The 13624-nt window shown below is 36.9% G+C and overlaps 1 protein-coding gene across 2 annotated transcripts in view; it reads right to left on the bottom strand.

Annotated features, from left to right (window-relative positions):
* Positions 1–5640, bottom strand: part of LOC662950 (uncharacterized protein) — a 59612-nt gene extending 53972 nt beyond the window's left edge. For both annotated transcript variants that reach the window (XM_008201237.3, XM_008201238.3), the window contains exon 1: positions 5374–5640. In XM_008201237.3, coding sequence (XP_008199459.1) covers positions 5374–5440 — 67 coding nt within the window. In that variant the 5' untranslated portion in view covers positions 5441–5640. The remainder of the gene's footprint in view (positions 1–5373) is intronic.
* Positions 5641–13624: the final 7984 nt, after the last annotated feature.

Raw genomic sequence — 13624 nt, 5'->3', positions numbered from 1 at the left:
CTGGGATGAAAGCGACACTTTAAACACATTGACGGTTGTAAAAACCGTTAAGTGGGTGCTTCAACCCTAATAGTAGAAAATTGTAGATCGTTTATGGGGAAGAATAAAAAATGTATGCATAGAAGTTAATGTCGGGAAAAAGGGGAATGAAAATGAAATTCGCAAAAGTCTGATGCAAATTCGAGTGGGGTTAGATGATTTTTATGAAATTATGCGTCCCGAAAACCGACCAATTTGGATCTATTATACGGTGACTACGAAGTAGAAAGCTTTTGTTGAATTAATCGCCTATTGTCTTTGACGGAATAAAACGCCAATTTGAGTGAAGAATTAGGAAATTGCTTGGATTAATAAATTTCGCCGGATTGAAATAATTCGGAACGTCGTTAAAACAAGAGGATAAATTGAGACGGAAAGTTGTACATGCATGCGGCGGTCACGATAGAGTAATTAATTTATTAATGTGTCGCAAGGCGGTCTTAAATAACAGTTACGAACAGACCTTCGCTATTACGGAACAGAATTACAATTATGTGGAACTTAACGGATTATTAATCCGCGCATTACTTTTCGATTTATTAAAATAAGTGAAATAAAAGCCTAAATGCTGACACGCGCCACTCTGATTCCGGTGACTTCAGCAGCTCTTGATTTATTCATGTTGGCAATTATGTAAGTTGTACTAGTCAAATTACAAAAGGTTTTAATTAAGGTAAAATTAACTAACTAGGTTAAAACGTTGTTTCCTCGCAAGCTGAAAACACGAAATCCATCCTTGAGTACGAATAATGAAACGGACGAGTATTATTAGCGTAAATAAATTAATGACATCATAAAACAGGTGCTAAAAACGCAACTTATTTACTACTATTTCGAACGTAAGGTAACACAGATGTCATAGTCGCAATGCGATTTCGCAACAGCCTTGACAAACGTGGATAGGACGCCTACCTATACCTACCCAATCAAGGTTGCCTTGCGCAATCCTAAATCAGGTCCCAAAAAGATACCTTCAAGTAATTGTAAGCCCACATATGGCGCGATCATCAACTCTACATAAATACCGTTGCATACCTCAATGGCGTACCGCCACATGGCCAAACCATCTACCAAATTAAAAGATAGCATTGATCAAATACAGGCGGCACCTCGGCTTAGTCACCGGATTTTGCTCATGCTAATTGAGAGGCGATGATGACGACACTCCGCGTACGCGAAAAATAAAAATTTCGTCTTTTGCTGGAACTACGCACGCCATTGGTGTCTATTGAATCGTTTACACTCCTTCGGAACATAGCAACACCTACGCTTGAAAATTTCAACATCAAAGCAAAATGGAAACGACAAAAGGTCAATACGTCTGTTTTCCTGGCTAGATATCAGAAAAATGGCAAGTTGCACCAGCTCTGCTAAAGAAAATACTAATAGCAAACACGTCTATAACGCGACCTCTATTATTTGTCTAGAAAAGAAAGTTTTGACTTAAAAGGAGTCCCTAAGAGGTATTTACAGGACTTAGAAAGATTCTGTATTATTTTTCTGAAGCTATAACTTCTGCAATCCTCTTTATACAAGGGCGAAATTAAATTCTTCATCATATTGTCCAAGAATGTGTATATCAAGTTCTCGTCTTGACGGTTTGACTCGCTCCGAATATTATTTATCACTCGATTTCGCCCATTGAACGAATTCCCAAATTTCCCCTTCAATTTATTAGACAATCGAAAAATCCATAATGGATTATAATTAAATCCTTATTAGATTTAAATAAATCAATGCCGAACAGGATTTTGATTGGAGTGGAACAACATTAAAAATAAATGAATCACTAAATCACATCGCCCGGCGAATTATTTCCATTATTACAAATTGTGGTTCGCTTGTCAGCATTTTACGACCTGTTTACAGGAGAATATTCCAATATTATTTACTGTTATGTGTTGTTTATTTGCTGATATTCCTGAAAATTTGGATCAACTTCCACCTGGATCTAGGAGGGTTGAGCTAACAAGGCCGTTCCCAGTCATTACGAGTGGGCAACTCGGCCAATAACAAAAGGAAAGCATTGGCAAATATAAAATTTCCATTACGAGATTAAAGCACACTGATAAGCATTAATTTCCAATTTTGTGTTTATTTAAAACTTCATAAATCCCAATATACGATGCATCAGTGAAATACAAAAAGTAATAATGTGCCCTAATGCTTGTCCAAATAAATCAAATCAATCAAATGATAAATATTTGATACTACATCAGCGATTGAAACTTGCTATCGGTGTTTCCGATCTTGTATTCATTTTTTGATAAAGGTCATAAATAACGGGCTTTCGTCGGTAGTCTTGTATTATGCAAGCTTAAGTGACCGAGCAATTTGTGAGCGGCGCCTCGACTTAAATGTGCTATAATTAAGTTTGTCAAGAGAAAAATGAGCGATGGAGTGAATTTGCGTGCAGGTTCCAAAACAAAATGCTAAAAGGCACAACCAAAGGAGCCGGACCTTAACCCGAAACAATGTCAGCATGAGGAATTTATTTAAATTGCTCGCTGCCGACGTAATAAGAAAATGCAGCAACCTTTTGAATTAGTTTATTGAGTGCGCTTCGCCTTAGAGCTTTTGTAACAAGAGGCACTTATCAGTATTATAACAAAGTCTTAAGATAGTTTAAAAATCGTGTGAGCGGAGCGGACTTCCAGGTCCGGACTGGGGCGTTTGGCCATAAATACAAGGGGACAGACAGGCCAATTTCGTGGAGAATTTCAAAGAAAAGGCGGTTTCGAACGGTGGCTGAGTAATTTAAAACGGAGTGCATTCGCCGTGTAAATTGATATTTTTAAAGACTTATACGTGGGAATGTCCGGAAGAGAAGAGGGTCAGTTTGTCTTGTGAGATGCCGCCAGATGAAATATGCGGCATGCACCAGATACAGATTGTATTGTGGTACGTGAGGCGAATTTCCACGAAAGGTTCTCTCATATACGTGTGGAGGATACCTATCGCAACGTCATTAAACTTCCGACAGTTCCTGATTTTAAATATAAAGCAGGGCGCAATCACGCCAACAATCGGAAGTATTGTATGGACACAGGGGTGATGAAGTCCCGAGTGACAATCGAGCGGCACTGCAGGGCCGGTTTTGGCCATTACAAACACTTTAAACACAGGACAAACTATCCAGCCACACAATGCCCACAACGGCTTTCAGGACTAAACGTTACTATCAAATCCAGACTCTTGCCAAGTCAATTTACCTCAGGCGACATTCTCGCGCCACTTCACCGATCATATTAACACCACACAAAAATAAAACGCGGTAGACGCCGAACAACCGATACCCCAACTAGTTTATTGCCTTTCAAACCTTTTTCCCGGATTTAGCCAATTTTGTTTAACGCTAAACGATCACATTCACATTTAAATTACACCAATTTACAAAAATAAATTCATTTTTGAAGCACAAAAAGGCCGCCCGTAAATTGATTCCCACTGTCAACGATTCAAACTAGGTCACATTTGTCAACTTTTCCTTCACACTTCGAAAATCTCATCCAAACAAAAACACACCATAGATTTTTTAGTTGACAATTGATCATCCTGAGGCAGTTCCGCCCAAAAGTAAAAATAAAAAATGTGCGAGCAAATTGAACGCGGCTTTATTTCGCGAGAGAAAAAGTGTTTTGTGATAGGATACATATTTATGCAGATCGCTAACTCGAGAGCCATTAATGTTTGATTATCAAACTGGATATGAACGCTTCACTGGTCAATTTATGGAATGTTGTGTTGACCGTTGATTCGGTTAGAACTATGTAAATTTTACGGTGTGGTGGTACGAGTCGTTTTGAAAAAATAAAGTCGCTCGGCGATGTATAAATTCCCGATATTGAGCACAAAATTAAAAAGACAACGAGTCATTGCTTGTTGTGTAATGGGCGACATTTAGCTTTTTCTTGACTCGACGAACAATTAGAGAGGCATAAACTACGATTTTGCAGTAAAGCCTTTGTTCAGGTACCTAATTGACTTTGAAGAGTCATTAATTATGAAAATATAAAAGTATGTATGGATTTTCTATTAGGACTGTTTGCACTAATTAGACTTGAAGCGTTTCGTCAATACCCTAGTTATTGTCTGGCAACAAAAAGGTCGCCCAGATGTACGAGTTATGCTACTTTGATGAGCTTCAATTAACGGTAAAGCCGATCGATGACGGCCGGTGGACATGTCGCCTGAAAATTTTGCAAGGAGATCTTGCATTTCTTGTTAGAACTAAAACTAATTACGACGGAACTAACACTAGCACAATTCGTATTAACATCGTTTTGCTTAGTTGACTTTTTGAGTAAGTATAGGAATTTAAACAACCCATTTGCAATCCGGCCGTCTTTGAGAAAAGTAGAATGGAAAGCAGTGATGAAGTTGACATCTAACGTAATTAAACGCGAAGTAGATTAATTAGTTAAAGAAAAATATGAGAAGAGTTTAAAAAATATATCACTGGAGTACAAACGCAAAGCTCGGTTTTTCTCCCACCCAAAAGTCGATAAAACAACAATGCAGATTATTATTAATACCAGTAACCACAAGAACCTGAACAAATTCGTTCTACCAATACTCCTGGTACCATTATTTTTTACTGCTCTTTGGGAAGTTTAATGCCTTGAAACAAAAAAGTTACCTTCTCGGCTCTGAATTAAAACAGGAATTATCTTCCGAATTGCCAGATGGAATTTATGTCGAACCGAACTAGCAGCTAAGATAATTGCATGTTTTATTTATTGATATTAATAAAAAAGTGGCGGTGCCCCGACTTTTAATTTAATTTGGCCGAACTTTGGCCAATTGTCGATCATTCGACCGAAGTGCAAAAGGTTATGAAATGATACGAAAACTTTTAGTAACACTATGCTATTTTAAACAAGAATTTAATTATTTCGTTTTAATTTAAACAAAATGTAATTTATGAACCTACTCTTTGACCGATCAGCCTCGAATAGAAAATTCAATTAAAACAAAATTTAATAAAAGAAAAAGCAATGGGAATTATTATGTCATTTTAATTTAATACAATAGCGCACTATAAATAATTAATGAGACACGCACCTCTGGCTCATAGTCAAATTATGTTACCATGAATGGAATTAGTAGTTGTAAGATTGTTGAGATTCTTATGAATGAAGTATTCACAGAGGATAAAAAACGTTATTAAAATTCCACACTAACATTTAAAGTGAATCTTCGGTAAAAACTTGTTAATTTATTCAGTGCTAAACAAATTAACAGTTGGGACACCTGACAACATCAATTTGAACCTTCCACGTGAATTTTCTAGGTCCTCATTTGATGTGCAACATCGAGAGGTTGATATTTTACCTAAATTATCCGCATTAGTGGCGACGATTCCGACTAGGATAACCGTAAGGACGATCCAGGAAGTCATTTTAAATCACTTAGGCATCACGAAACACTAACAATACCATTTTAATAACCGCTAAGGTGAATTTAAATCGAGAATTTCCGTTCCGCGCAAATTTTTCACATTTTCAAATGGGAGAAAGATATACCGCGAGCGTGTTTCTTGGCTCCTCCAGTGTCAAGTTCACGAACTCCCTCTAACGGCGGTTGTATCAGTACTAAACTGATTCTGTAAAACCAAGTCCATGTTACGAATGGACCAACCAAACGACGACAACGCACGGAAACGGACGAATACGGTTTACTCCCCCACAATCATTATGCATTTTACAATAAACAGATTTATACCCAGCCATATTTTAATGTATCGTAAATATTTTTGACAGCCGTCATTCAAATCTAATCGGGGACATTTTTCTTTATATCAATACAAACAGCATTTTATATGAGCTTATTTTTGGTGGAGGCTCCGCTCTTGTTATTTCACGGGAAACAAGCAATATAAATTGTGATTTCAAATATCCTAGTTTATTCTATTGTGTGTATTTAGGATCAAATATAAAACAGCTGAAATTTTATTTTGTTTGCTAAAAACGCCAGGAGTAATTTTATTACCACTCACATCGGGCAATAATTATTAGTTTGAATTTATTAGGCTATTTTAATGTTTTCATTAATAATACTGTTTTAATTAATCGGCAATAAGTAATAAATATCGTCGTTTGTTGAGGTGTTACATTTCTAACGTCACTCAGTATATTCGCACATTATTCCTTGGCGCTGCGCTCGTTGCAAAATCACATAAATTAGCAAATTGGGGCGATAAAGTTACCGTTATCAAAACTGACATAAAGAGAAAATTGATTCTATTCATTTGAGCGCGTTTGAAAAATTTGTATTCAAACAAACGTCATGGTGCGTTGAAGCTCTACCCGATTATCATCAAAGCTTTGGAAAATATTGAAACTCAAGAAAAATATTCTTTTCAAGGGAACCTGAATATTTCTCGTTGTTTCCTTAATTTGTCTTCACTCCGACAATTTTAAAAGAATCCTGTTTCGGGGAACTTGATCTTGGAGGGAGTTAGGTGTAATCAATTTCAGCAACATATGGCACATGTATATTTTTTGAATCGATTTTGTCATAAGCAGGCTGATATTGACTGCAGGAGGATTTACTTTGGCACCGCCTGCAATAGTTTCGGTAAACTAAAAAAGAGTTAATTTTCCTTATAAGCCACTTAAACAATCTGGTATTGTTACTGAAGGGAGAAATTTTCTATGTAATGATGGTTCGGACCCGAATAAAGAAGTCGGAGTAGAGGAACGAAGAGGACGTTATTACTTGAATTATAGAAAGTTACCTGCCTATCGAGGACGTCGTGTCTCATTACGATTTTGACAGCAATTTCAGCCGAATATTCCTCGGCTCCGAGATTATTTTGAGCGTCACGTAACAAAAGATTTTTTACTCGGAAGTCTCTTTGTCGCGTGCTGCATTTCAAGATTAAATTTCTGTACACGCTAACGTTGCACTTTAAATAAAAATCGAAAAATCCAGTTTTTAAATTGAGGAAAACTACTTGGATTTTTAATTGAATTTTAATGAATTTAGTTTGAAAGTGTGTTTAGTAAAGTTTGCTTTATTACCTCGGAAGTTAAACGTTATCAGGGTGTATTAGGAAATGACTACTCTCTCTTTAATTGCGGGGATATACCCTTTTAAACCGATCAGATATCGATCGAAAGGGTAAAATAGCCATGTTTGAACATTAAAAAACGGTTTTGTCTTCGGTCTATCGACAGAGCGGATTAATTTAAATCTCGTTTGATGAGAGTTAAACGCAGTTTAAGCGATTTGTAGTGTGTGTTGGAAGCGATCGGAATATTTCCTTATCTAAACAAGAAGCACATATAAATTGTAGAACTCTTGTTTGCCCTGTAAACAAAAACAGACAAAAATCAAACAAATGGCAACAATTCCAGCATCAGCCCATTGAACATGGGTCGGTATGTTTAATCCATTAATAACAGCGTGAGTACACAAATAAATTTATGTTCGTCCTTATTTCCTGGCACGTTGAAGGACGATACAGGCGGACGTATTGACTGACTATTTCTCTGTTTATATGCGATACGTGATTTAACTCGCTACTGCATTGAATCTCTCAATACCGGGATCAACAGAGATTTACTTAAACCTGCTCAAGCTTTCTCATCCAATTCTCTATGATTATTTTCACGCCAGACCGCTAAAATTTACCAACACCACCCACATCAAGATGAATCAACCATTAAACCACCTCATGAAAGTCTGACACCTTGAACTTTACTCGACGGTTTTAGCCAAAGCTGCCATCCTGTTATCTGCATTGTCAAAGTTTAAATGGACGAAACAAAAGCAAATTCAGAACAATGATTTAATCAAACTAAATTTGCTCTTCCATAACAGCCGCATATTACACAATTAAAATGAATTAGCCCACCGGCGTCGAATATTATATTGACATTTAAAAATAAAGGATGCCAAATTGTGTTCAGTTTTGACGTGCTTTCAAACAATATTAATAAAATATTTGAAACAGATACGCCGAAGCTGCACTGGCAAGATTAATTAATTCTTGACTTATAAGCGCGGTTAATTACTCCAATCGAATCTGCTGGAAACATGTCGCTTCTGATCGGCGAGCTGAAACCACTATAGACTAAAATACAACGTTAATTTCCTGCAACACATCGACAATGCAGGGAAAACCTCGCCTGAGCTAAGTTCCGCTCACAAATCGTTTATCTGATAGGTCACAAAACGACGGAAAACTGACAGATACAAAGGATAAACTCCACCTTTTTGCTTATTGTCAGATATTTCGACGTTTAGCGTTTTTCCGGGGCTCCCACTGCGGCGCTTTGCCCTAAATAATTATTAATTTGCTTAATTAGGACGAGAGGGGTTGCATGTAAACAGCGTGACCATTAGTTTTAGTATTAAATTTATTAACGTTGTAAAATTGTTATCTAACTTTTACATCTAGTATTTTTACGACACACGACGAATTTATAGTCTCAATTCGAAAAATTCGGTCATTTCCCGCGTCACTTTAAACAAAGCGACGCTAAAATAGTCTGTTTCTTTTACGCGCCATGCAATGTCTAATTTTCTCCCACACAATATAGTCGTTTCGCGCTTTTTTCTTGTGTTTCCTCCGCTCCGCAGTCACATTTGGCCGTTCGTTCGTATAATTTATTTAAACGTGATTTTCTCTATTGACTGCAGGAAATAAAAAATGTGGTATAAATAAAATCAGTTTTGATTTACGAGGGGGTGAATGTCGCGACGTTTGCGTTGGCTACCTGTATATATTATTGAGGGTATTCCAGCACGACGGGGCCACAAAAGCGTCTCTTCGGTGTAATATTATGTTTCTTTAAGCTCAGAACACAATAAGTTTTACAAGCACGCATTTGACTTGTGGATGGTCGCGCAGCATCTTTCGCATTTTTATGTCGCCTTATTGATAATCCATGAGACTTTTGACACATTCTTATCCGATATACTGCTGTCGGCTTTAACGCGATCGTTCTTTTCTTCCGCGGCGGAGAATATCGTCTTAATTTACTCGTCCAGTGGCGTATATGGTGACGTTAAAATTTTACGATCCGGCTCGGAAAAAATAAGCAACTTCTTTTCTGTTATTTCGGAAAGGATAAATAAGAAATCTTGGATGTACATGATGGGATGTCAGGGGAATATGGAAAAATTTACTGCGACGCGGGCTTTATATATTAAATGAAGGGTCTCTCGTGTGGAGTGCTGCTGTGATTTGATACATAACGAACCTGGATCGCGACAAATTAAAAATCTATTCTGGGAAGATGAAGCGGTATATGGATAATTTAGCCGATTATTGTGACAGGATGATTGATTCACAGCAGATGACGCAAAAATCAACAGTCTTTCAACAATTCAAACAAACTCATAACTCACGCTATTTTATTCAACAAATAATTAAAATCTTTAAAACCATTTTTAGTTTCAAACAGCAACGAATGAACATTTTGCCGGATCAAGCACACTCGAATAAGGTTTTTTGAAGTGGAATCAGGAACAACAAAAATAGTAACAATATATCAGAACGTTTTTGCCTATTATTAAAATGTGCCTGGTATTACTTTCGGAAAAAGACAGGACTAACAAACCGATGGAGTTTGAGCGTGAACTTAAATATGGGCCATAACTGTTTAGTTTGTGCACATTGTGGTCTCAATGTTGGCCATTACTCCGTCGATATATTTTCCGATTCGGTGGCTCGGACGGAAAAGACACATTTATTGGCTTTGATTTCCTTACTTCTCGCAGATTTTTTCTGCCGTAATAAAAATCACTCAAATGCACAGGCCCCTAAATATTAAATAAGTTCCTCTCTTCATGGCTGCATAAGTGAGCCGCAGGCCGATGCAAGTTTGAAATAAAACAGGCTGGCGTTGCTTTGATGCCTGATTACAGCGTTAACCGTGGATTAGTTTATATACTTTTGGCCAAATATTGATGTTGCAGGGATTGTACATACCTGAAATTGTATCGTGGTTGGATTAAATAATGAGCTCGACATTCATAGTTGGGGGCAACGAAGTTTAATGTGTGTAATAGTGCAGCATAGCCGTCATTCAGGGCTACAACTTCTAGTAAATGCAAGGCTTATGGGGAAATTGGCCCGTATAACAGTCGAAGTGTAGGGAGATATTAGGGCGCCGGCTGCGCTTGTAATCTTACACTAGGACAATTGCCGTGTCCTGATTTATCATGACAGAAACATTTGGTAATTAAGAAAGAAGTGAATAAGCTTCCCGTGATCTACTCTTATTATTTTCATGACTGCGCCACTATCAGTCTTCAACCAAACTTATTACCAGTTTTTAATTAACTCACGTATCGTGGGCCACATTCGTATCAGCCCCCTTTGACTCTTTGACGCATTTTACAAAATAAAGGCTTCAATGTATTGAGCGCAAATTATTGCTTACAGATATCTCCTCACAGTGGAAACAAAGACCTTTCAAACTCACAATAACTGTTGGCGACAACCGTAAAATTTAAATTTTTTCTCCTGACTCAAGTGCTGAATTAGCAGTGTGTGCAAGTGTTCGTTGTAAATAACCAGCGTTTTCATTTGTGTCTGTCGAAAAACTTTGCAATGTATCGCGGATTTAATGCTAAAATTAAACGTGCTTTTTTGCAGGAACTCACAAATTTTTCCACTAAAAAGTTTAATTAAACCGGATTACAGGACCACGGGAAAATTACACCGGACCTGAATCTATCTCGACATAATTACGCGATAGCCGATGATTTTTTAAAAACGACGCGAATTCACTCCGAACGGAAGGGAGCGGTGCTCATTTCGTAGTCTTATTAAAACTCGATGCGGTTCCAACAATAACCAGAATTCATTCGACTCTTTTGATCCTGGCTTTAGTCCGCTTTCTGTTGTTTTAAAATGCTTCGCTTAAACGTGCTACGGAACATTAAGCTTGAAATGAATGATGTGCGTGTGTGCGTATTTTGTGTGATTCTAGCAAGTGTCAAAAAATGGACGTAATTCGGTTTGGTGGTTTGCATAATGCGAATAATCCCCACGTCATTATATATTCGATTTCACTGAACTGTTAATTGCGCACGAAACTTTAATTATGAGGTCATTGGCGAACTGATGACTTAAAATACCACAAACTTATTATGCCATGTAATCATGCGCTACAACACTAGTTTAAACTAGTAATCACAACTAAATTTATTAACGACTCTCATTACCATTCGATTTGCCAAAAATTATTAACTCTACACTAGGAAATGATGAAGTAGTCGGAAGAATTCCGCAACTCTGGTTAAAATTAAAACATTTACAAAGTTCTGAAACAGCGGCAAGCGGTACAACTTTGTGTAATAAAATAAAATTACGTCTACTATTTTTATTGAAATGACGTATTCTCCCAATGGCAGCAATAAAACCTTTAACTATGAATTTTTCTACGTGAAATTGTGTTTTTTAATTTTGCTAACCCCACGTAAAATTAGAACCGCTAACAGCTTTTACTCGTACCTTTTTAATTTCCACCATTCGAAAAATTATAAATTAAAAATTAAAATTCATTAAAATTGCACGAAAAATTGCCGTAACATGGGTTTGTCTATTTTGGTCGCATGGCGCCGACGCCTGGGTAATTTAATTATGCGATTTAATTTCTGATTGACCAAACTTTCAACCCTCGTCAAAGATCAAACAATGTTTTGTTATGTGGATGTCTGGTTAAATATTTAAAATTCTCGAATGGATTTTGCGAATATAAAATGCGAAACTCGTCTAACCTTATAGTTCTTGAAGTTAATGGCTTTAATTCGGCTAACTAACGTCATTTGAATAAAAGAAATTGTCTCCGAATGCAAGAAAATTAATTATTATTAATTATTAATTATTAATTATTATTATTAATTATTAATTATTAATTAATTATAGCAAAAGGATAAGAGCGTAACTTATAACACACAACGTGTACAGCTTTCGTTATATTTGCATCACTTTCTCGTTTTGTGGGATAATGAAGCTCGTTACGAAATGAATTTAAATAATCGAACACTTTAGCCTACCCGATATCTAGTATTAAGAGATTTTCATTAAAAATTCACTAAATCGTGGCCATTTCTGGCCAGGTCTGATCTTCCACACTTCAGCACATTTCCTCTCAAAGTGTCTAAAAATTCCATTACCGAAGCGTTTTATGTTTATATTTGTATCACGAAAAATAAACAATATCAGATTCAACCCACAACCCATCTCTTCTAATTCGAAAAGTTTCTTGCGCTACGCTGATACTCTTCAATACTTTAATTAGCAAATCGAACAAATCCATTCCAGAAAATTGAAACTGCCAAAGTTCACAAAGAGAAATGGAACGAGATATTTGTACGGAATTGTTAAACAGAAATAAACACAAAATTTGTGGCCCGTTTTAAATTCTACTTATTGTTTAACAGTTTAGAAATTTTATGCTAGGCGAGAATAAGTTTTCTCGAGTGGCGACACACATTTATGCTTCTAAAATGTTGCAAAATATACGAGAATGGCGAGCTCTCGCCAGCTTCAATTGGTCAATTCATTTGAGCTTTGAAACACGGGGAAAATTAAACTTTACGGAGGAAGTCTTACATAAATATAACGCGGTATTAGAAGTAATTCGACGGTGGAACTTTTACAGCCTGTCATATTTGTTTCAGTGGTTATTACAACGAATCAACGGCGCGGCTCGTAAAACCGAATTATTTTTTACTTAGTAATAATTTTCAGTGATTTGGTGGCGCTTGACAAACGGTGTTCCCCAGAGAGTCGCACCGACCTGACAGTTATTGTTAGGCATGACTATCAAATTACCAAATAATTAAATTATGCAATAAATTGAGCAGGTAAGGTGGACGAGCATCCCGTGCATAGGATTTGACGGGTGGCCACCACTTATACACATAATAGCACATAATAAGGTCGGACTCGCAAGAGGCCTGACCTATCTGACCTATCTAAGTGAGCTCAGAGTTTGGGCCAACGGACTCAAGTTCGCATTACGGTCATTAAGCTCCTCATAAATCATATCATAGCACCAACTAGTGATAGGATACCAGTCTGGGACACCAACATACTACACAAATGCTCATTCATTACGCAATTTCTAGATAACACTTCTTAAGATAACACTTCCGATCTCCAAACTAGTTTCACAGGCGACAATCGATGCCCATTTGCACCCCATTACGTCCGCATTACATTAACCCAAACACCGCAAAACGACAAAAACCACACAATACGATCGGAAGTTCACTCAAATCACCACCAACACCCATTTCATAAAGCCCGCAGTTTCGTTTTCTTCATTTCGGTTTTTGTCTAACTTTTTTAAATTGCGATAATACAGGTGGAGCTCTGCGGCGAAATCTGATGTATGTAAATGCGCAATTCTTCCCTTATTTCGTATTCCGGGATTAAGTCACAGAACTTTATAATTTCCGCCAAATTTTAAATAATTCATCCAGTCGTGTAGCTAATGATTTAGAAATTAGAGATTCTAAAATTTGCTTTGTCGGGGTATAAATTCGATTGAGAAGCCTGCAATTTTGCCATTAATTTGAGCAATGAGATTACACGTTCCATAGAGTATCAATTAGT

The sequence above is a fragment of the Tribolium castaneum genome, chromosome 10, assembly GCF_031307605.1.
Source record: "Tribolium castaneum strain GA2 chromosome 10, icTriCast1.1, whole genome shotgun sequence".
Taxonomy (NCBI): Eukaryota; Metazoa; Arthropoda; class Insecta; order Coleoptera; family Tenebrionidae; genus Tribolium; species Tribolium castaneum.
This window is presented reverse-complemented; position numbering and strand designations above follow the sequence as displayed.